Genomic DNA, 24,181 nt, shown 5'->3' with positions numbered 1-24,181 from the left:
TCAATCTTTTGACCTTTCCAGAAGAAAACGCCCCTTGGGAAAAGTGGAAAACCCTAAACCGACTCCAAATCGGTGTTTGCCACATAAACTCAGCAATGGTAGAACGGGGATACAAGCAGGGGCGTTGACAGGGGGGTCTAGGTGGTACTTTTGGACCCGAGCCCGGAATATTTAAGGGGCCCGGATTTAAAAGATTTGCCGCAACTTTAAACTTTATTAAGATCTTAATATAATCAGATCTAAAGGAATTATCAGTGGTTAAAACAGCCCCTTCAGCCGTCATATAGTAAAGTACCGGGTCCACTTCAGCTCTGTGGTGCTAATATAGCCACTTCAGCCACCAAACAGTAAAATAAGAATTTAGTTTAGTCTAGTACTGTATAGTGATTTCCCTAACCACAAATATTTCCCTAACCACGAATAATATTAACCCAAAACACGAATTTCAAAATATACAAGCTAATGTTTGTTTAAACTCAAAAACTGAAATGGCACAGGTAAGAAGATTGCTATCCCTATTTCTGGACTAAAAATTAGACCAAAACCGCTTTTCAGATTGCAGCAATCACCGAGGCCCAAAAACCTTTCCCAAATCAAATTGAAAACTTTCTGACCATCTGCAATAACTTTGCTGTAAATTCTCTTCTGGTGAGCCTAAAATGACCAGTGAAACATCAATGAAATCGGGAAGTAATAATCTAGCGCCATGTGACAAATAAAAGTTCAAAAAAACAATCGCTAAATAGAGATAGTAAGTTTCGCGGTTAGGGAAATTTTAAGTTTGCTCAAGATCTATTAAACAACCATGATTTTGGCATATCAGGTTTGATCTATTCCTCTTAATTTTTTTGCTTTGAACGGCATGTGTCATACCCATTTTAAGAGCAACATTTATATTCATAACATTGTTGATGAAAGGGGCCCGAAAATAAATTGGTACCGGGCCCGAGAAATCCTGTCAACGGCCCTAGATACAAGGTAGGCCCAAGTACATGCTTCTATGACAATAAGCCCCGAACAATGGACCATCTACTTGAGTAAAAAATGGGACTATTTAGTGTAGCTTACAACTCTATTGCAAAAGCTAACTTGTGGACTATTAATATAATTTAGAAGCCTTGAAAGACGAATTTAAATGTGAAAACGGGTTTCTCATATTTGTGCACTCAAAACGGACCTTGATCCTAGCCTATAGCACGGCAAACATAAATTCTCCTAAAAGTCATTTGTCCTGCGGTTACAAGAACGTGTTTTTCATTGAAGTGATTATGTCGGCTGCATAGCCGAGTGGTGAGAGCTCTAGAACGACAATCGAAAGGTCGCTGGTTCGATACCGCTCAAGAGCATGCGGCTGTGCCTTTGGCAGGACACCAAAAGGCATGCCTGAAGGTGGACACGAAGATTGGCTTCTTTGTCTTCCCGTCCACTTAATCTAAATCTTCAACCACCGGGTCTAAGCCTGGATACGACAAACAAAAATTGAAGTGATAAATTTTAACCTTTAATTTTGATGTAATCGACGTTTGACTTCTTCAAATTATTGACGCCATTTCTGTAACATCTAATATTGTAGCGAATTGTAAACAACGATGACAAAGACTTGCGTCTTTGTCAATACACTAAATCCCCTGCGTGGCTACACAACGATGGTTGCTTCTAGAGCTTATCGGTATTTAGTTTTAACAGTCGAACGTTTTCACCAGGAATCTGAAAATATTTGAAAGAAATGCAATAAATTTCAAATTCTTGAACTCGGTCCACTAATTCTCTTAGTGATGTAACACACGTTTCACGAGGCTACTCGAATCGGTAACCCTTACCCCCTTGGATACACTACTTGATAGGCTACAGGGCATATTGTTTAGTGTAAGTATATTTTGTAGAACAATGAATTACCACTCAATATCTCAGTTTAAACCTTAACCGTAGGGCGTTGAGGGAAGAATTCCAAGCATAGCCCACCGATGCTGATAGAAGTCCAGCTTTTCGGTTAATCTAATAAGAAAGAATTTAGCTAATTAGTTACTTGATTGGCGCAGTGAGATATGGGTTAATCCAAGTGCAGACATTTAGGCTACCATTACTATCCAGGGCCGTTGACAGAATAGTTTGGGTCAAGTAGCCTACCAATGAGATCTTCGAATCTCAAATTGATGGAGTTCTAAGAAAAACGCACTAGATCCAAAGAATGTAAAGTGGTTTCTTCAAGTTACCAGGCCTCTAAAATCATCCTGGATCAGGGTCTAAAAATACCCCCGAACTCTCTTGTCAACGCTATTGTTATTATCGATTTGGTGTAGCCTACGTCATTGCTGGGCATTGCTCTGAAGGTCGACAATTTAGATCTTCGGTCTCCGAAAAACCACATAAAACCTTTTTAAACCTGAACATATGATGATTTAAATCCACAATAGGCCTATAGTTTTGTGAGTATAGGCTACAAGTTTGACACCAAAACTTTGTGCTTAGGCCAGGGGCGCCGGAAGCGGGGGGGCAGGGGGGGCGGATGCCCCCCCTGCCCTCAATCTTACTGCAGATGGAGGGGCAGGGGGGGCAATGGTGCCTTTTTAAAGTTATGTAAGCTACTGCACATTTTGCAATATAGCAATTTCTGCTATTCGCTTTTAGCCTATTTATAATCTTTCATTTTTGCCTCAAAATAATATTTACGGCACAAAATTTTGCAACTGCAACACAGTACAGGCCTTGAAACCAGTGGCGTAGCTAGGGAATGTGCCGCCTGGGGCGGATTCAGATTTTGCCGCCCCTTCAAGAAAAAGCATGTGAAAATGAAATTTTTTTAATTGACTAAAAGTGGATTTATTGTATGTTTTGAACCAGTAGCGTAGCCAATAATTTTGAAAGGGGGGGGTTTTAAGGGCCGGCGGGCGAAGCCCGACGGCGTCCTCGCCAAAGATGACACCCAGCGGCGGGGGGTCTGGGGGTCCTCCCCCAGAAAATTTTGAAAAATTACTTTGGATTTGGTGCATTCTGAGAGCATTTTCAACAAAAATGTGGGTATAAATCTCCTAGTATAAATATTCCTGTAAAATGGTGCTGTCCGGTGGCATAGCAAAAGGATAAGATCATGTTTTCTTGGGAATTTTTCGGTAACTTAATAAAGCTAAGTCTCTATGTTTTCTTGATGCTAATCCCTGGCTGAGATATTTGAATGTTTGGTATTGGCAAAACTCGCTCTTTTAATGGAGTTTTGTTTAAAATTAGGCAAGCTTTGTTTTAGAGACATAGAGACTGAAAGCATCATTCTCAATATCGTGACATCACATGCGTGCCAAAGGGGGGGTTGTAACCCCCAAACCCCTCCTCCCCCTTGGCTACGCCACTGTTTTGAACGTTGCCATTCTGTTAGCTTTTATTTTCCGTGTACTTTTGTATTATCAAAAAAAAAAAAAAAAACGTCCTGTCTGAAAGTGCCGCCCCCCAGACATTCCGCCCGGGGCGGTCCGCCCCCCCCTAGCTACGCCACTGCTTGAAACTCGTTTTTCTTTTCGGCAGCCATCGTGGCCTACCGGGAGCTCCTTCTCGGCGGCCAAATCTGCGTGCTTGGAGGCAAAAATACAAAATAAAAATAACGATAGCACAAGTAAATAAAATTAAACTTGCAACAATGCTATAATGATCACTTAGCGTTGTTGAAGTCTGGGCCTGAGCGACGTCCTACAATAGAATCGTTGCACCACGCAGTAACTGCTTTATCGGGATTGTAATCCAGTACTGCAGGATCATCTAACGACACTCGCACGAGTGTCTTCAATGTGGCTTATTTTAAAGAAGTTCGCCACTCCTCTAGAATTCTTTTTAGCAACGAAAAACAACGTTCGACATATTGTGTTGACGATGACGGCAAGGTAATAAAATAAGTATTTCAATGATGTGAAGGACATTACTAAAAGAAGCATAATTTTTGCAAAATAACTTATGATCAAAAAATGTTTTCCCCTCGGATGTCAACTAACCTAGTTCTCCTTTTTAACAACGATTCAATGTCCGACAAGATCGAATCGACATAAAAACGACAATATTGCCAGCCGATGTAAATTAGCACTTCGGATTAAGACTTTGTTAAAATAAGCGTCGGGACTTACAAACAAGACTTACAGCGCTGGTGATCGCAGATGGATATATTCCATCAATAACAAATATTCCCGCACAATGCAACAGTGGCGATTATGACGCGCTGACCTAATTTTGCGTCACTCTTTGATACTACATATTTTCGACATTTAATCCACGATCATTCTATTGCAAAATTAAATAATTAGCTAGACCGGCGGCAAAACTTGGCCGACTGAGGAAGTAGCACCGGCGGTCATTCAAGCACTACTTAGCGGCCATGGCCGCCGGCTGCTGGCTTAACAGTAGGTTACATCACTATAACATAGCATGATGCCCTTCTTTGTGTACCGGACACTTGTAGGCTATCATTACTCAATAGCCTACATAGTGAGCTGAAGGATTAGCATTATTGCTATATCTTAACCTAAAACTTGAAAAAAATTGGCCCTTTAGTAAACAAAAGTGCCCTTTTTTTGTAATCTTGCCCCCCCAGTCAAAAATCGTTCCGGCGCCCCTGGCTTAGGCTCCTCTAAGTTACAATAGCCGCCAACTGTAGGCTACAATCTTTTTATATTTGTCTGATCTAATTGTTTTTTAAAGTTATTACATTTACTTGGTTTAAAGTAGGCCACATTATTATTTTGACAAGTTGAATTTGCTTTGACTTGAATGTCGATTATTATTTAAAATTTACATTGTTTTTACTTTACTTTTTAAAGACCTAAATAGACATGATGTAATAGAATGTCCTGGGAATAGAAGATCAGAGGAATGAAAGAGTTTCTGGGGCAGAAACCTGGCCTGAAGGTGCTAGACTAATCTACAATTGGTCAGAATTAGGTTACTTTTCTACCATTCTTAGAGTTATAGAGTTGTCCCTGTTGTAGCAATCCGAAACTATTCCACCAATCGCTTTGTTATTCAGAATTTCTTCAGCAACACTCCGTAGACTAAGCTAAGTGTGTGATCAAATCAATTTTGCAATATTATTTGTATTGTAGCCTAATAGGTAGGAATAGGCGAATAAGCTACACCAGTGTTTCTCAAACTTTTTTAGTCCATCGCCCCCTTTTCGTTATTGAAATAAAGTTTCGCCCCCCTAATTCTGTCAAGTAAAATAAACATTAATAATAGAGTGATGGACAAATTTAGTTTTGGGAATTTAATCAACGAAATTGACAGTAACATGATGATGTTCAATAGTATGGATGAGCTTGGCGACTTTTACGAAGTTTTGAAATGTTTGGCGACATCTTCGTAAGATAGAGTCAAAGATCATCCCGTTTATGAATTAGCAAGCGATTTCTTTGCTTTGAAAGCATCAATGTCACAGCCGAAAACCCCTTTTCAACCATATATGAAGTATGAAACGACAAAATCCACATTCTAGTTTCTTTCCAGAGAAGCTCATATTTGCCAGCAACCTGGCACCAAAACAAATCGTATCGATCCTTTTTGAATTTCATTCTTGACTCATCATCTGTTTGCATATCAATGAACTGCTCTTGAGGTTTCACTGCTGCAGTATGTCTGTAGGTTCAATAGAAAATGATTGTAGCCTAGCCTACTTGTACCACCCAGTTTGGAACATGGAGATCCACGAGATCTGCATAGCGAAGTTTCAAGTCTTTATGAAGCATGTCTAAATGTGAGCACTGAGCAGTATTTTTGCGATTGTTCTTCTATATTAACATTCTCGTGCAAATGAGGAAACCGAGTTAAGACATTTTGACCTGCGCTTTTATCTTGTTGGCGCATTTTATCACAATATTCAGTGATTCATGCAGTTCAGGACTGAGATAACGGGCAACCAAATGCTGACGGTGAATTACACAATGTATTGCAAAATTTACAATAAGTCCAGGAATTGCTCTTTTCATCAGTGCAATGAACCCTCGATGCTTTTCAAGCATTGCCGCAGCACCATCGGTTGCGCATTGCAGAATATTCTTCAGTGAAATACCCTTCTCTTCGTAGAAGCTTTGCACTGCATTAAAGATGCTTGATGCCCGAATATCTGCAGGAAGACTGAGTGCAAAAATCATTTCTTCTTGTTTTCATATTATAAACAAAACGCACATATCCAAGCATCGGCAGCGATAGCCTACATTGTCGGTCGAGTTGGATTCATCTATTTGCAGTAAATGGTTTGCGCGTTGGACTGTTATTGGTGGTTTGCTAAATTCGCCCCCTTCAAGTGTTTTCGCCCCCCAATCGCCCCCTTTGATTTTTTCGCCCCCCTGGCGCTCGAAATCGCCCCCAGGGGGGCGATTTCGCCCACTTTGAGAAACGCTGGGCTACACTTTATACAACATAAATTTCTATTTGGCGATTTGACTCTTTTTAATTTGATTTTATTTTGACTTAGAAATTGTGATTGATGTGTAGGCATAATATATTGTCTTTTACAATATCGATTGTTATGTATTTATTAAAATTTTGGTGATCATCTGTTTTTGCAAACGTCTTTCTTCCGTGAAATAAAGTTCGGCAAAAGCTTTACCGAGGCGTCGAGTAAATTATTGAAAAAAACTATGTGTTTGCAGTGCAATGAAACCAGCAATCGAAACGCGGAAGCAAACCGGCGCCCCATATCACTGAAACAGCAGCCTGTGACGCAGCTCAGTAAACAATTGTGTCTGTTTTCATAAACAAAGTCTGGTGTAACACAAGCAATTAAATTGATTTTGGCCAGCACAAGGTCAAAGCTCCAATCACATCCAAATAATCATGAAAAATAACAACGAAATAAAAACGTTATCGACAACCTTGTCTGATGCAAATAAATAACATAGGTTGTTTTTTTATTCCTGGTAGCCAAATTTCGCATGGGCTACTTGTAGAGGTCTTTTAACGCAAGGCCGGTTACCGTGATTGGTAAAGTGAAGTTTCCGATTGTTGAAAATGTTGTTACCGGATAATAAATCCATCCACAAGCTGCCGCTGAATGGAGAACAGTCCTGAAATGCGTTACTCAAGCGCACACCTCAAGAGCCGAACCAACGCCGCGTGATCTTAAGTCCGGCGCGCTTAACTACTGAGCTATAATGGGGATTGGGGAGGACAGCTTTTATACCTTTGTAAACAATTTAAGTTTTGATTTGGTGTTATTAGGTCTCCTAATGTGATACTGCAACGTAATTGCATAGACTTACAACTGAATTATTGATTAATAAAACTTTTCTGTTTTGTGAACCAACCCAGCAAACTGTCCACTTGAAGCGGTTGACTGTCTCGTATGATTAGTATAACACAACAAACAGTTTACCAGCCTCATTCTCAGTGTGATCAAGTCAAGACTACAATTGAATACCGTGTGATTTATTTGTATCCGTTATGCGGTTATGGTCATTGCAATCCGTGTTTTCCTGTGCTCGTAGGAACTTGACGACCTCATACTGTTGAGTAGCCTTTTATGCCCCCGGCTTGCAAACTTCTAAATATTTTACTCAGAAGTGATTGATTGTGGCAATCTTCATCCTCGGACTGAGGAGATAGCTTCGTTGAGAGCTTAATCCTGATAGTTTCGCATAGGACTATGGAGGCTTTTAGTTTGAACCACTGCCGCATGCCCGGTCACCAAGATTGATAGAGTGAAGTTTCCGATTGTTGTTGTCTGTGAGCTACTCCATCCACTGAATAGGGAGTAGCCCTCAAAATGCGTTGCACAAAGCGCATATCCCCGAGAGGCAAACCAGCGCTGCTAGATCTTGCGGTTTTTCGTGAACAAAGCCGGGCGATTAACCAAATGAGCTATCGGGGCAGACTAAGCAATAGAATGAGATTTAACCAACCGGCAAAATGTGAGGAAACCATGGCCTACGAAAATAAATAGCCTAGACACAGTGCACAAGATTTCAGGACTGAAGTCGATTGCAGATGAAAATATAGCCTAGGCTACTTAGGTTCTATATTTGCCTAAAATATTTCTTCACATGTTTTCAGTAGCCTATTAAGTACTTTTTTCATTTTGCAATCTAAATTTTAGCGAATTAATAGTTGATAACATAACACCCACCAATGAAATTTATTGAATCTATATATAGAGAATTCGATTCATTGTTTGAACTAAAGAATTGTGTTTACAAATTGCATAATCAAATGCTCATTTTTTTTATCATATTCAAGCTTCTCATGATAAAAAAAACACATGAACACTGAAACAATTGAATAAAATTTTTTAGGCAAATATAGAAGCCATGTGACCAGTGGCTCCGAGAGGGGGGGAAGTCGGGCCAGTTTCCCTCCTAGCAAAACATTGTAAAGGAAAAACGAGTAGTTTTTTGTTTTTGCACTTTTGAGGGGGCCCATTTTCAGTACTAAAGTAAAAATGTACCAACTAAATAATCAACAAATTCTTAAATGAAGTGCGTAGTTCCAAGTATTTCTCAATCATTGTAAATGTCACTCTCGATGCTTCTCATCAAGAACAAATTATTTTCGTATTAAGGTAGGCGATGTTGAACAGCTTCAAGACGTAAAATCTGAAGCTGAAATGATTTCTGTATCACTGAACGGTTTCGATTGTAATGATAGTTTCAACTTGAAAACTGGTGCTGTTTTAGCTAAGCGGGAAGTGTTTTTGCTTGACAACTGAACCTTAACTTCAAAATCTGCGTTGGCCAGGCATAGGATGTTATATTGTATCCAACATAAGTTATCTGGGAAAGTTAAAGGTATCAGTCCAAGCACGATTAAAGAAAGTAAATCCTGTATATTTTTTGTTTATGGATCATCGTCATCATCAGTCATCATCTCCGCCTGCAGCAGATTGCGCATCAACATGAGTTATTTGCTTCGAAGAGTGGTGATTTTGAACCAGCTCGCTCCGTGTCGCCAAGTTGAGTCCGATCCATGATTGGATGTTGTCTTGCCATCGTTTTGGTTGTCTGCCACGTTTTCTTTTTCTTCTACTTTTCCTTCTGCGCAAACTTTGCTGATTCCGAATTGTGATCTTTTAGTGTGGCCAAACAGTTTTAAAACTTTTGATTTTATTATTGCTGCAATTGGATGTAATTTTGTCATAGTTAAAGGTCAAGGTCAAGTAGCCTTTTGTTGGTCATGCTTCTCATGATGTGATTTTGGAAGGTAGGCTAGTGAGTTTTTTCATTATTTGAGTTTTTTGTTTGTGGATGTTGTTGCTTAGGCTAAATCTAGTTGGAATTCATAATGTTGCCTACAGACAGCGTTGTTCAAATGTCTTATCATTTTTGGAGTAATTGATTATATCTGTAAGCTTGTGGCATCTTTAAAGTTATAGCCCAGTCAGAGGAAAAATTCTGAAAAGTCTTAAGAAAGCTGTCCTATCATCTTGCAAAGAAAATTGACTTCGAGAGGGTAATCAAGGCGTGGTGCAGTCAAACCCAATGCTTTACATTACCCTTCTGAAATTGAAACTGTAAAGACGTTTCTCAAATGCATCAAGTTGGAACCAACAAGAGCTTGATCGGAAGCTGAGTCAATGCTAAGTAATAGCCTACAACTAGCAGTTTTAAATTTGTGACTGCTTTGCATTATGTGGATTACGGTCCTAAACAAGATTCACTGATGAATTTAATGAAATTAAAGAAAGATGTAGCCTAATCTAAGTAACAGAAAGCTAAGAAGAGTAGGCTACTACTCGCAAGCTAAAGTTGCAGTGGCAATTATAAATTTATAAGAAAATGATTTTGTTTTCCTGAGGACAGAACGCTTTTATATCTCCACTTAACTAGCTGAATCATTCGAAGGAAATGGATTCTACCGTACATTGCAAAGTATACGATAGTTGTTGGAATTGACAAATGTATCAACAAACTCAAACAAATCGTCGATGAGTTTGAAGTTCCATGAAAATTTCATCGTATGTCTGTTGTGCAGTTGCGGGCATGTGGACAAATTTAAACCATTTGTAGGCTACAACAATGACATTTTTCAAGACATTTTGGATGAGTTGGTACTTTTGACAGAAAGCCACACAGTAAACTTCAGCTGCAAACCAGACCGAACCACCCCATAATCTCTACACAAGGAATCATTGATTGCAACCTTCGAAAGGTTTTTCCAAATAGTTTTGTTATGATTTTTTTTTGTGTTCCGGTAGCTACCTCCAACGGTTGTGCTTTGAGAACGTGGTTTTAGCAGTTACTGAAATTTGTAAAGAATTGTTTGCGCTCCAGTAGGTCTATGACTCAAAACCGATTGAAAAGCCTAACTATACATGTTGTGCATCAATTCAGACGTCACAAAATTTTATCATTTGATGCTGTGATCCGTAACTTTGCATTGCAAAAAGTCCAGAGAGGGTTGAATAAAATCAGGGATGTTCAAAGTCTGGCCGCGGGCCAACTCCGGCCCACGAAACGTTTTTTATGGCCCGCGCCTATTGTTGTACAATGTGTTATTTTTGGCCTGCAGACACACAAAATCATATAAATTCAACATGCAGCTTTCAGAAAAATTATTGTGGCTGTTGGCCCGCGAACACTTATTATCAAATTTGGCTCGCGTGGGAAAAAGTTTGGACATTCCTGAATTAAATGGTTGGTTGAACTATTTTCGTTGCCTGTAGGCCTATTGTGTGTTTACAAAGCTTTCTAGACAAAATAGTTTGCCTCAATGGCATTTTTGCTGCAAGTGTAATCCAGTGATTATTGATGATTTTTACATTGAACGAAGTTCTTTTCATGCTGAGGAAAGTAGGCTAATTTCAGCTTAACACAAACATGCAACGCAAGATACAACTTTGTTGTATATTCGCTAAAAAATATTATGAGGCCCATTTTTCGTATTGTTTCCCGACCAGTGCTGACTTCTCTCGGAGGCCCTGCATGTGACACGTTTATCTGCAATCGACTTCAGCCTTTACTTCTGAAGACTTGTGCACGGTGTCTAGGCCATCTATTTCCGTAGGCTACGGAGAAACCCTATAAGAATCGCTTTGTGTTTCAAGCATGGACCTAGATTGCTGGACTACTTTGCGAAGGATAGACTATTGTAGCATTTAGGCTACTATAGCCTATTATTGAGTGACACTTGTAACCTACTGCCCCAGCATTAACAAAAAATACCAAGTATTCATTATAAAGTTAAAAATGGACATGTCCCATAGCCCTTTTCTAAAATGGGTCATTCATGAACTATCTAGAATTTAAATTAAACAAAAAGACCTACTTCTGCTATAAACACGCCAAAATCATTTCGATTCAACAGCCACCCTTTGTAGCCTAAAGTGCGTATAAATTATACGTTCTCTCATGTAAGATATGTAGCTTACGTCGTAACTTCAGTCCCAGTTTAATGTTGAATTGTTCTTTAATTTTAAATCCTTAGCCGCGAAAGAAATTTTTTGCACAGAAAACTACATCCTTTAAATTCAATTTTCTGTATTTGTCATTGTTTCAATGCAAACACGATGAAGCCATAAAAACACAGAAACCAAATTAATACAAAAACTGGCAGTATGAGGCACTGTTGTTGTTTTCTTTTTTATCCAAATCGGTGAAGAATCTCGCCAAACTCAGTTGAACTTCCTTGGTGCAATATTGGCAATCAACAGAAATTAAAAGGAAATGGCAACATCCTCCGATTGAAAGCAGGAACTTGACGTAATCAAGAACCGAGTGAATAAATGGCATAGTTCTTGATAATTAGCGTACATATAATTTACTGTACAACAAAGTGACGCGGATGGGAGGAAATTACACATGACACTCCAATACACCGCTGGTCACGTGAACGTTAGTTAGGCCACTGCATTGCAATATATGTAAGATTCAGAGCACGACAGCAACTATTCTTTAAAGCATACCAAAAGTAGGGAGGTGTTGTTAGGTTGTAAGAATGTTGCATAAAAGAAACAAAATAGAATCGAGTGGTTTTTTCTGCTGTCTTCATTCATTTGTTCAATCGTGACCTTCGAAAATTCATCGGATTATGGCACGTGGTTTCAGAATACGTAAAAGAGCTTAGTTCCAGGAAGGGCTGTAGTCAAGGTATGTAAAGACCCCTCAATTTTTTGTACCCTCCCTCGATAAAAATTATATTGATGATCAGAGCCGTTGAGAAGATAATTCGGACCCGGTACCAATGAGAGTCTCAAAACAATTCTAAGAAAAACGAACTATACCCTAATACGAGATGGTTTCTTTAAGTTCCCGGAACCCTGGGGAAAATTATGGGCTCTTAAAATCATCCCAGACCGGCTCCAAAAGCACCTCCTGTCAACACTATTATTGATGATACTAAAAGTGTGTTCTTATTTTATGCTTATATTTTCTTGCTTTAGTTCTCCCCTGAGAACTGATTGCCCACTGACACGATCGTCTGGTTAAGCTCTTATAGTCACAGATGATGAGCCCCAAAATCAATAGTTTAAAACAATGTTACCTGTGACCTCCCAGGGGGTATGTGGAACTAATATCAACTGATCATGACAAAAATAAATTCTACACCAAGAATTAAAATCGAAACAAAGCAATTTTAAGTCAAAACAAAACTTTAAATTGTTTCTTTTTAAAATATTTCCAAGTCTCAATAAACATTACAAAACTTGAAGAACACGGCGAAAGTTCATACGACTTAAACTTTATGGCGTTTTCATGATCATCGTGATTTTCTACGGTACAACGAAATAAAATTATTTGGGTTATGTGTTCAAGTTTTTGAGTAGCAATGGCCGCAGTAGATTTTCAGGGCTAATATCTACTTCATGTTATGACAAGGAAAAGATTTATGCCAGCAATGGTTGTAGAGTTTAAACACAGTACCGTAATTTCAATTGCTGATGTAAATTTTGAAAACACACGAAACAAAACTGCCAATCCAAACGTACACATTATGATGATGCTTCCGGCCATTTCCAGTCTTTTGGCACTCCTTATATATATATGTGGATTTACTGGATATTAGATGCAAAGGACACTCCTTTAATACTTGTGCATATCGAAAACAGTGCACAGTGGCGTTTGCTGACAGTCCAACAACCCAGACAGCAAATCAGTCGTTTTTTATACTAGTTCAAACGATTTGCTGTGTGGGGAGCTGATTGATTGCAAGGATATTTTTATCTGGAAGCCCTCCAGGCGACTGGAGTTTCATGTACGTGATGGTTGCTGGAGTTTAAACCGTTGAAGAAAGCAAGCTCACCGAAATTCCTCCTTGATGAAATGTTGCAGCTTACGCATTACTGCAGAGGAGTAGAGTTCAGTGTTGTGAAAAGGGTGGTAGACAGTTTGATCATAGGTACTAATGAACAACTCTAATGAGTTTTAAACTACTAAATGCAAAGAAACGTGCGTTTAACAACCTGATGCATCATCACTGAGTATTTTTGAAGTCAATAACGTTCCTGCATCAACATGAATCAAAACCAACAACAGCTCCTTTTAAACAACAACTTCAAGTTTCCATGTTCAAAATATTCAATTACATAATACAGTACAGTGATAGAATCGGAAGCTCTGCTTTTTCGTATGACAATTTGCGGCCAATGCTCATCTTTTAGTTCGGATTTCAAAGCATTTTGCTTCCTGACTAAATTCATGACATAATTCGAAAAACTAAAAATACTGTAATGGGGTACACGTATATGGAAGTAAAATAAGTAAACAAACGTTGCCGTTAGGTGTGATCAATCAAGCTATAATTTATATAAAAAACATCGGATACATCATCTTGTAATGACAATTACAAAAGCTTTGTATTAGACAGGGTTATGTGGCGGTTTAAAGTTTAAACCACCTTGGTTTAGATTTAAAAATACAACCCTTGATCAAAAAATAATAATTTGAAACAAAGCGACAATAAAACAATGGAATTTTGCATCAAGACAAACTTGAAATGATTACGCTGACCACAAGCGCTCACTCGTGGTGGAAGTAGCCGGCACCGCCAGCAAGATCTGAGCAAGTTTGGCAACGTTTGGGAAACGTGTCTTGTTTACCTTCCACCATTTCAGTGGACATTCGTGTATTTTCGTCCAATCCGCTTTCCAAAATTGCTGCAGTTCGCTGTCAAAATCAACTGGGAGTTCTTTTGATGAACAATTAGTTTCTACCTTTCTCTCTTCTAAAAACTCCCACCCGGTAACCACTGACTCCTTCGATGCCCCCTCTTCGACGACGTTATTTTTTGATTGCAGGCGTCCTTGAATTTTATGATAGAATTCCAAAAGTGTTCTTCTAACTCGTTCTATAACTTCTTTGTCAAATAAAATAAATTTAAATCGCGGGTCGATGGCAGTGGCAGCTTGCGACCATTTTTCAGTGCTTTCATTTGGGCTGCCGTAACAATAGAAGTCTAAGTTCGACTGTAGCGCGACACCGAATTCAGAGACTTTATCGTGAAGCAACATGCTGTCAAGAACTTCTCTTATCTCTTTTTTTGCTTTGTGTATTGTCGGCGCCCTTGCGGATAGTGTTGGATAGAATTGACCACTCATGCTTTTCGTTAGCTGTTCGATCGGCCTGAGAATTTCAACACACTGTTGTGCAATTGTCCATTCTGCTTCATTCCGTGTCGGTAAATCTCCGTCTTCTGCACTCATCAAGATAATAGCGCGCTTCAATTCCTGCAGCCGCGCTTCTTGTTGTAGGTATGAGTTCCAACGGGTCGGAATACGCTTAATTACATTCAATGGCACCATGTGCAATGTTTCACAAATCTTTTTTAATTTTTCACTTGCTTCTTCGTTATCCTTGATGTAATCAACAATGTTTGATCCAGTCTCAAATGCTGCATGCACTTCTGGGACAGCATGCATCGTTTTTTGAACAGCGAGATGTAGATCATGGCCGATGCATGTTATCCCATGGAATTGTGCCGTCTCGCGAGCTGCGACCATGTTACTGTCGCTGTCGGATGTCATAAAAGTTTCATAACGCTCCAATTCAATTCCGTAAGTATCTAAAGGCCGGTCCCACTTTTCTAGAATGTTACGAGCTGTATGGCTTTCGGGAAACTCCACCACGTCTAAAAGTTCACAATGGATTGACCTGTGACAAACACACACGATTTCATAAAAACAATAGAAACTTTGTTTGTCTATGATTCAATAGGAACACTAAACTACTTTAGTCAAAACGAGATCATAAATTTTTTGCGAGAGCAGGAAAAATCTGCAACTTACGTAAAGTTTTCGTCAATAAAAAACGTGTGCAGGTCAACGTAGCTGTCACCAGTTCTGGACATCCAAATATCAGAAGTGAAAGCGAATCCCTGTGGATTGCACTGGTCAATTTTTTCTCGAATTCTTCGGACTTGTTTCTGCATTGCCGTTTCTAAATGTGTTGTAGACAACGCTTTCCTCCCAGGAACTGTATACCCTGGCGCCACTTCATGCATTAGCGCCCTAAACGTCGGCTCTTCCACAAAAGAAAATGGAAGATTTTGTGTTAAAATCATTTCTAAAATCAACTCTGTTAGTCTCTCCTCTTTCTGAGCCGATACGTTCCAAGTTGGGCGTTTGATCTTCACCGCTGTTGCTTTACTGGTGGACGAGACACCCACCGAAGGCCACGATCGCTTCGTGGTTTGCTTCTTTTCGTCTTTGGCCTTTAAATGTTCATGTAACTCGGAATGTTTCAGTTTTAGATGTTGTCTCGCCCCAGTCGTACTTCCGTCCACACGCTTATACTTTGCTTGACATAAGTTGCATATTAAGAAGGTATCTTCACCCTCTTTTACTTTAGTAAAATGTTGCCAAATTCCAGAACGCCCTATCGTTGCCATCTGGAAAATGTGTAAGTTAATATTTGAAATATAAACGTCTTAAAAACTTTGTTTAATACCACCCTTATAAAATTTGCTATGAACATTCATAAACTAAAAACCTTGTCAAAAGCTGTCTTAGCGCTACTTTTGCTGGCTGACAGAGAGAAATTTGTAATTGACAGGGGGAAAATACATGTTAAAAACAGGAGGTCAATAATGTAGGTAAATATCCCCCAGGAAACAACATATTCTGGTAAACATCCTCCCGAATAAAAATCTATCCAGGTGAAGATTGAAAATTTTCTTAATTAGCAGTTCAATTCCTGTCTATTGTGTCTCATGCCAACATGTCATATCTACATGGCTACACTTAAGTATTGCATGAAAATCAATTTTATTGTACTCCCATAGTCATGCACAATTACAACAGTGGCTTTACGAAATTTTATGTTGAAGTGAAGAGAAAAAAATGTGAAGCTGTTTAGTGAGTTTTACTTTATTAAGTAGCAAACACTGCTTTAAGTAAGCTTAAGCTAATTGAGGGTGTGCACAATAAAGTTTCTGTTAAACTTCTGGTGTTTTACTTGGAAGTTTTAGCAATAAGAACCATGTTGACCTACTATATAGTATATACTATAGGTGTTTTGCATTGGGAAAGGTTTAGAAAAGTTGCTTTAAATAGCCAATGCTTTAAAAGCAAGTGTGCAGTGACTACAAGTGAACTTTTTTTTTTGACAAATGTAAGCATCAACAGAAATAATTTCTTCTCCATTTTTCATATGAAGTGGTAGCAGTCACATTATTCCATCCAGGCACTGCAGCCAGTATAATGTGTAAGTGTTGCTATCAAGCATTGTACGACTTGGATCGATGTGTTGTTGTTGTGTGGAAGCTTGCGAGCTCCAAGGAATCTGTCAGACAAGCAAGGCCATGGAGCTCCCATAATTGAATACAGATGAACTGCCAGACTAAGATTGACCCAAGCCGGTATCATGCCAAAGCTTATACACCATTGAAAGATGAGCATCTCCATTTCCAGGTCCATAGATAGAGAAGTGATGGATGATGTGTTGTAGCCTACAGTCTGTTGGTTCCTGTGCAGGTCTTTGGGGTGTGCAAACCATGCAATCGCACAGTGCCCGCAAATTAGGGGGCCCACAATTTACTCAGAAAATGCAGTAATTTTGTCATTTCCAATGGAAAAATTCAACAAGTGAATTCAACAAAGGAGTTAGCAACAAGAAAACATAGAGACTTAACGGGTGCAACCTATTTCGTCCCCTGAAAAGACCGAGAAAAAAAAAACAGAGCCGACGTCGCTGATCGGAGTTGCCGCAAACATTTCAAAATTTCTCTTGATCTTTTCCAAGGACGAAATAGGTCGAAATTTTATTTTGTTATTCTGATTTCAGGGTACGAATATTTCAGGGTACAAAATAGGTTGCATCCAGACTCAACATAGAGACATAGCTTTATTTCCGAAAAATGCCAAAGAAAGCATAATCTCATCCTTTTGCTATGCCACCGGACAGCACCATTTTACAGTAATATTCATACCCAAATTTTTGTTGAACATGCTCTCAGAATGCTCCAAATTCAAAGTAATTTTTCAAAAATTTCTGGGGGAGGCTCCCCAGACCCCCCGCCGCTGGGTGTGTTTGCCTGTCGACCGTCAAACCACCCCCTTCCCTTTCAAAATACCTAGCTACGCTACTGAATTGGATCATTGTCATTGAGGCCTGCAAAGCATATTCCGCACAGGGCCCTAAATACCCTAAAACCGGCACACGGTTGGTTCACACACATAAGATAGCGATTTGGCAAGACCCCATTCAAATACAATGCTGTTAAAGCAGGAAACAACAACGCAGATAAGGCCCTGAAACAAATTAGCAGCTGCAGTTAATTGCACTGGTTCCCAAGCAGATGTAGGGCATGAATGAACACAAGTGGAAAAAAGAAAGCTTCAAATACTAACAGAATAGAAACTCAAACCAGTCGTTTTTTTATTGATGTAATGTCTACAGTCTGATTTTCTGAATGGATTTCTGTAATCCATACATGTTCAAAATTTGCGTCAGTACTTTTTTTGTCAACAAAATTCACTTTGTTTTGCAATTGCTTGAGCATTTATTTGTTATTACTAGGGCCCGTGAAAGTCAAAATTTTTCAAGGACTTCGTCTGTCCAAGAATAAACTTGTTTTCAGCACCTAGGGGACTGTTTCGAAGAAGTTTATGGGTCAAAATAAAGTCAAAATTGACAATAAAGTCAAAATTTGTCAAATTATGGCTTTTGACAAACTTTTTGTGTTTCTTGAGAGTAATTTTTGTCAAAATCCTTCTAGAAGCATGGTACCGGTAAATCAGGAACTGCGACACAATTAAACCATGTTAACCCATAAAAGAAGGAAATATGTCACAATGCCCACTTGATCAGCAGTACCTTAACTTTTATCGCAAATTGTCCATTGTTTATTCATTGTTACGTATTTAAATAATTCTTATAAAACACTTCCTCTTCACAAACGTGGTCTTTTTAAAGATCAACAGTTTGGATTTTAGAAATTCGCTTAATGACATTCTGTAATACAAAAATGCCTATGCAAGCTAAACCGTCTTCAGCAAAAGTTAGACAGATTTGTCGAGATTTTCCTGATCAACTTAATGCAACTCCCGGGGGTGATTTAAGGTGCAATTTTTGCGAGTTTATAGTGAAGTGCAATAAAAAGTATTTTGTTGAAAGCCACAGGAAAAGTAAACGCCATCACGCTGAACTGGAGTGACAAGCATCGCAATCAAGGCAAACTTTTATTGAACAAGCTCTTTTCATTGAGCAGGTTTGGGTCTGAAATCAACAAAATATTATGTTTGGGTAACTGGTATCAATTCAAGGAAGAACTGTGGCTTCTACAAATAAGCAATTTCGTTAGGTCAAAATAAAGTCAAAAATTTTTTTTTGACCTTGCTATTTAGAAAAAATAGTTGGTCGGGGGTCGAAAGATATTTACAGTACAATCAACAAAATAGGTCGTCATCTAAAAAAGGTTGCGAATCACTACTGGTCTAGATGTTTATGACTACACTGCTAATTATATTGATTAACGACTAATTATAGTGATCAATCACCCTACATCTAAATTCACTTGCATTATTTTTGAAAACAAGTATTGTCAACGTTGAAGTACAGTAGGCTATAGCCAACAAGATTATCTGTAGAGTGTCAATACCGGAGCTGGTGTACAATTCTCCGCCCTGGTCATAAATGCTATGATACCAATATACGACAAAGATTGGAATCCAGCATGACATATAAGGTCAAGTGTGTGAACAGTAAAGCAAAGATACAGCAGCTTCAGCCGATATTTCTGTCGATTCCAACAAATGACATCATGGCATTTTTAACCAGGGTGAAGATTGGTATACCGGATTACCGGTACCAGCTTCTTAAAAACCTTAATTTTAAATTTTACAAAATGAACATTGTAAAAACCTGGCAAATTACTACAAAATCTGCCAATGACTTTGACAACTGTTTTGGAGCAGTCTTGAGAACGGCCACTGGCCAGACAAATCACTCCTAACATTAAATATTAGCCAGTTCTTCTTACATGTTTTGGTAGAAAGGTGGATTTGAACCCCTGTCACAAGCTGCAATGTTGAGCGAACTTTGTGTCATTGAATATGCAATAGATAGCCCAAGCCTATCCAGTGGCGTAGCTAGGGCGGGTGGGGAGGACGGACCGCCCCGGGCGGCACGTCTGGGGGGCGGCACTTTCAAACAGGACGTTTTGTTTTTTTTGTTGATAATACAAAAGTACATGGAAAGAAAAAGCAAACAGAATGGCAACGTTCAAAACAGTGGCGTAGCCAAGGGGGAAGAGGGGTTTGGGGGTTACAACCCCCCTTTGGCACGCATGTGACGTCACGATATTGAGAATGATGCTTTCAGTCTCTATGTCTCTAAAACAAAGCTTGCCTAATTTTAAACGAAACTCCATTAAAAGAGCGAGTTTTGCCAATACCAAACATTCAAATATCTCAGCCAGGAATTAGCATCAAGAAAACATAGAGACTTAGCTTTATTAAGTTACCGAAAAATTCCCAAGAAAACATGATCTTATCCTTTTGCTATGCCACCGGACAGCACCATTTTACAGGAATATTTATACTAGGAGATTTATACCCACATTTTTGTTGAAAACACTCTCAGAATGCACCAAATCCAAAGTAATTTTTCAAAATTTTCTGGGGGAGGCCCCCTAGACCCCCCGCCGCTGGGTGTCGTCTTTGGCGAGGACGCCGTTGGGCTTCGCCCGCCAGCCCTTAAAACCCCCCCTTGCAAAATTACTGGCTACGCTACTGGTTCAAAACATACAATAATTCCACTTTTAGTCAATTAAAAAAATTTCATTTTCACATGCTTTTTCTTGAAGGGGCGGCAAAATCTGAATCCGCCCCGGGCGGCACATTCCCTAGCTACTGAGCCTATCCCTGTGTTCTAGTGAAATAACTTAACCTACGCCTGGAAAACCTTTGAATAGCAATGCATAGTGCACTTTTCTGTCCCATCTGCATTGTAAAGTTCCAGTATTTCGAACGTTTCGTTCCTATTAATCTTAAAAGCGAAACAAAATTGCTTGAATTTCAAAACAAAACTTTTCAGCAAAAAAGGAAGCGAAACGAAATTTCGAGAGTGGACGCAACGAAATAGGACAAACAAGTCAAGCGAAACGAAACTGAGACAAAGGAATTCTTTGTTATCAAAATTTCGAAATATTTTAGCTTTAAAGGCGTCATCAACTTGGAATAATGAACAGTGATGGGGAAAGCAATAATGACCAAAAGAGGGGAAAGACTGAGGGTGAAAATAACCTCTGTTCGAAAATATCATGAGATATCTCCAGGGTTCACGCATTTAAGGCCAAAGTTGCCAGATAAAAAAAATATTTTGCCTTGATGAATCAAGGAACACGAATGAATGAAACGGTTTTTGATAAGAAAACTGTCAAATCATTACCAATTTGACTTTATCTTTCACAAAGCAGACATAACGCTTATCATGGTATATCAGAGGTGAAATAAACAATACTTTTTAAATTGCATTTCAAAACATTTTGGGTCGAAAATGAAACAAAACCATTTTTAAAGAAAAAATGTTGGTTTCTTCAAAATAGAAGAAAATTACAGTTGACTTCTAGTCACAGTGGTTTAGGGCAACGAATATTTATTGCCACTTATAAAAAAAAATGGGATCAATTTGGAAAAAACTCTCATACTATTTAAAATCTTTCTGCTAAATCAAAAACTGCCATATTTTTCGAATAAAATGGCAACTCTGAAAGCAACATCAAAATTATCACAACGAAATGAATGTTTGGTGAATTGGTGATACTGTATATCAGTAGTCAAAGAGTGTGTAAAACCTGTCAAATCTAGAAAAAAAAACGTATTAAAATTTCAGGTTGTTTAAAATTATTGAGTTTAGAAAGATTTTTGAAAGAATTTTTTGTATACCGTAATTTGTTTGTTGCAAAACGAAACATAGTTTTGGCTAAGGATAGTTTTTTTAACCCAATTATGCGCACGGCAAAGAGAGCGCCGATAAAAAGAATTTCTGCATGAAATTAGCAACAATTTGCCGGTTACGAAGTTGTCTCACCGAAAAACTCGGCCGTCGGCCAAACACCTTCAATGAATCTGCAAATACATATTTCTTCTGGCAAAAGGAAATCTCTATATCATCCACTAGGTGTCGCTGAATGAAAAGCTTCCCATAAAGGTTGACCTGGTTGCTCTAGTGCACTCTGCAAAAGTTGAACCTTCGTCACTTGAGCTTGCCGTTTCTATATTCTCAGGTCAGATCTATGTGTTTACCACTGCTACTGAGCTATAGGGGAGAATTGCACCTTGCTAATGAAATTATGCAAAAACATCATTTTATAACTTAGCTAAAACAATAAATGCTGATGCTGTTAATACTAAAAGAAGTGCTCGATGCCGAGCGAAAAGCCAAACAGAGCTAATACATCAAAATTAATTACTAGTTTATAAAAAACCTTAACAGTCTGTTTCACCTTAATAAGATCATTTGAAGGAACTTATTCAAATAGAAATCTATTTGAATAAGTTGTCCGTCTGATGATCCTATTAAAGTAAAAAGCAACTTATTCAAATATAATCCATTTGACTAAATTTTCCTTCTGATAATCCTATTAAGGTGAAACAGGCTGTTAAGGTTTTTAGTGAACTAGCCTTGTGATGTAGCCTGGGCTAATTTACTTTATAGATAGGCCTATAGAGATTTGTTGGTTGCTGCGAAAAGAAAAAAAATACCTCAATATCAGCTGGCATAGGCACTGCACACCAATTAATCGAATTGACCGTTGTAACTGTTCAGCAATTAGTATTTTACGTTGCGAATTCTGGTTTGCTAAAGCGCAATTTGAAGAACCTTGTTATGTTTGATTTTAACTGCTCCGTTCAACAAACGGCATCCAGCAATTGCAAAGCTACCAACTCGCTATTGGCCTAACTAAAAATAAAATGTGGAATTATAATAACTAAGTTACAATCAAATAAGAAATAAACTGAAATATTTTCCATGCATGGTTTTCCACTGTGGATTGTTGAGTTTGACCTATAGGCTATTGATAGATTTGAAAAATATCAGGTTATGTTTTTTCGCTGCCATCCTGAGTTTATGCCCCAGGTAATATGTTGTTTATATTGGAGTAATCCCACTATTAATAAGCTATTGCGCAAGATATTGTGTTAGGATGAAGACAATAACTCATTCATTGTATAACGCTATTGCAAAAAATGAATTAGCTTGACTTCTCAGAGATATAGTAGGCTATAGCTATCAATCAATCTTTCGGTAACTTTCAGAGAATAGCCTACTGTGGGCAACTTGGACTTTAAAATTCCAAAACGGTTGGAGTTAAGGTAACCCATCATAGATTCATCTGTGGCTTCGACTATTCGAACAATCAGGTATGGAAAATCGTAAATTGTAGGCTATATGTTATGGAAATCTTAACTTTGCTTATTTCTTGCAATTTTGTGTAGCCTAACCAGTAGCGTAGCCAGGAATTTTGAAAGGTTTTTTTTTATGACCGGCGGGCGAAGCCCGACAGCTTGTTTGACAAAGGCAACACCCAGCGGCGGGGGGTCTGGGGGGCCTCCCCCAGAAAATTGTGAAATACTGCTTTCTGAGAGCATTTTCTGAGATTCATTTTCTGAGCAACATTCTGAGAGCATTTTCAACAAAAATGTGGGTATAAATATTTCTGTAAAATGGTGCTGTCCGGTGGCATAGCAAAAGGATAATATCATGTTTTCTTGGGCATTTTTTGGTAATAGAGCTAAGTCTCTATGTTTTCTTGTTGCTTATTCCTGGCTGGGATATTTGAATGTTTGGTATTGGCAAAACTCGCAAAAATATTGGCAAAACTTTAATGCAGTTTAGTTTAAAATTAGGCAAACTTTGTTCTAGAGACGTAAAGACTGAAAGCATCATTCTCAATATCGTGACGTCACACGCGTGGTTGTAACCCCCAAAACCACCCCTTGGCTACGCCACTGGCCTAAAGTTTATCTAAATTAACTGTTTGTTTTACTTTTGGTGTGTAGGCCTAGGCCTATTTTAAAGCGCAGGAACATTGCACTTTTCTGTTACATTTTTTGTGTCTGAAGTTAGAAAATTATCATTTCTGTAGGGTGGCAAGTTTGACCGTATGGTCGTTTCATTGTCTCCCTGTCAGTGTGGGAACTTCTGCAGTGTAGCCTAGGCCTACAGGCTATACAACTTGCATATTTCGGCCTTGTAGCCTATTGTTTTTGGAAACGAAACCATGAATAGGCGACGGTAGCACAAAATCAAGCTTAATTTCTACTACGCAAAATAGCGAGATTTTTTATAGACAAGATTTTTTTTTTAGACAAAAAGCATTGCCAGCTTCATCACCCCATCTTGCAGATTTGTAGGTTATCTAGCCTACATTAGTAGTAGGCTGGTGACAAAACTAGTTACCAATTGCTTACTTTAGTTAAAACTGTGTGGTCACAGCGGTAAACCATAATCTCTTCGTGGGAAAATTGTAACATAAGATTCGCGGATCCGTTCGTCTGTATGTAATGACCGAAAAAGAAACACTCCTTTGAAACGTCTATTCAAAAAGTGTATTTCTGTAAAATTAGCCCGCGGCTATCGAAAATGAGGTGCAACGCGATACACCACTAAAACTTGTCACTACAGAACAGATTACTTGGATAAAAGACGGAAATTTTATCCAGCTGGCAAGCACTAAGCAAACAGTTAAATATGCCTCCAACTTTCAAGCAAGCAACCATTTTACGAATGACTAGAATAATTTGCTATATCTCAAACTCACGTAAACAGTAACTGTGACG

General features: G+C 38.7%; 1 protein-coding gene across 1 annotated transcript; it reads right to left on the bottom strand.

Moving 5' to 3' along the window:
• Positions 1 to 11,424: 11,424 nt before the first annotated feature.
• Positions 11,425 to 15,786, bottom strand: LOC145780278 (zinc finger BED domain-containing protein 4-like). Its single transcript, XM_082591981.1, has 2 exons — positions 15,185 to 15,786; positions 11,425 to 15,050 (listed from the first exon to the last, which is right to left on the bottom strand). Exons 1-2 carry the CDS (start codon positions 15,784 to 15,786, stop codon positions 13,901 to 13,903), a joined length of 1,752 nt encoding a protein of 583 aa, XP_082448107.1. The 3' UTR covers positions 11,425 to 13,900.
• Positions 15,787 to 24,181: the final 8,395 nt, after the last annotated feature.

Source organism: Aplidium turbinatum, chromosome 11, assembly GCF_918807975.1.
Source record: "Aplidium turbinatum chromosome 11, kaAplTurb1.1, whole genome shotgun sequence".
Taxonomy (NCBI): domain Eukaryota; kingdom Metazoa; phylum Chordata; class Ascidiacea; order Aplousobranchia; family Polyclinidae; genus Aplidium; species Aplidium turbinatum.
Note: the sequence above shows the minus strand (reverse complement) of the source record. Positions and strands in the feature narration are given on the sequence as shown.

Excerpts from the sequence above, each read along its gene's own strand:
- LOC145780278 (XM_082591981.1), bottom strand. The coding sequence starts at position 15,786 with ATGGCAACGATAGGGCGTTCTGGAATTTGGCAACATTTTACTAAAGTA. Across the intron at positions 15,051-15,184 it reads TTTATTGACGAAAACTTTAC|GTCAATCCATTGTGAACTTT; the intron begins GTAAGTTGCAGA and ends TGTTTGTCACAG.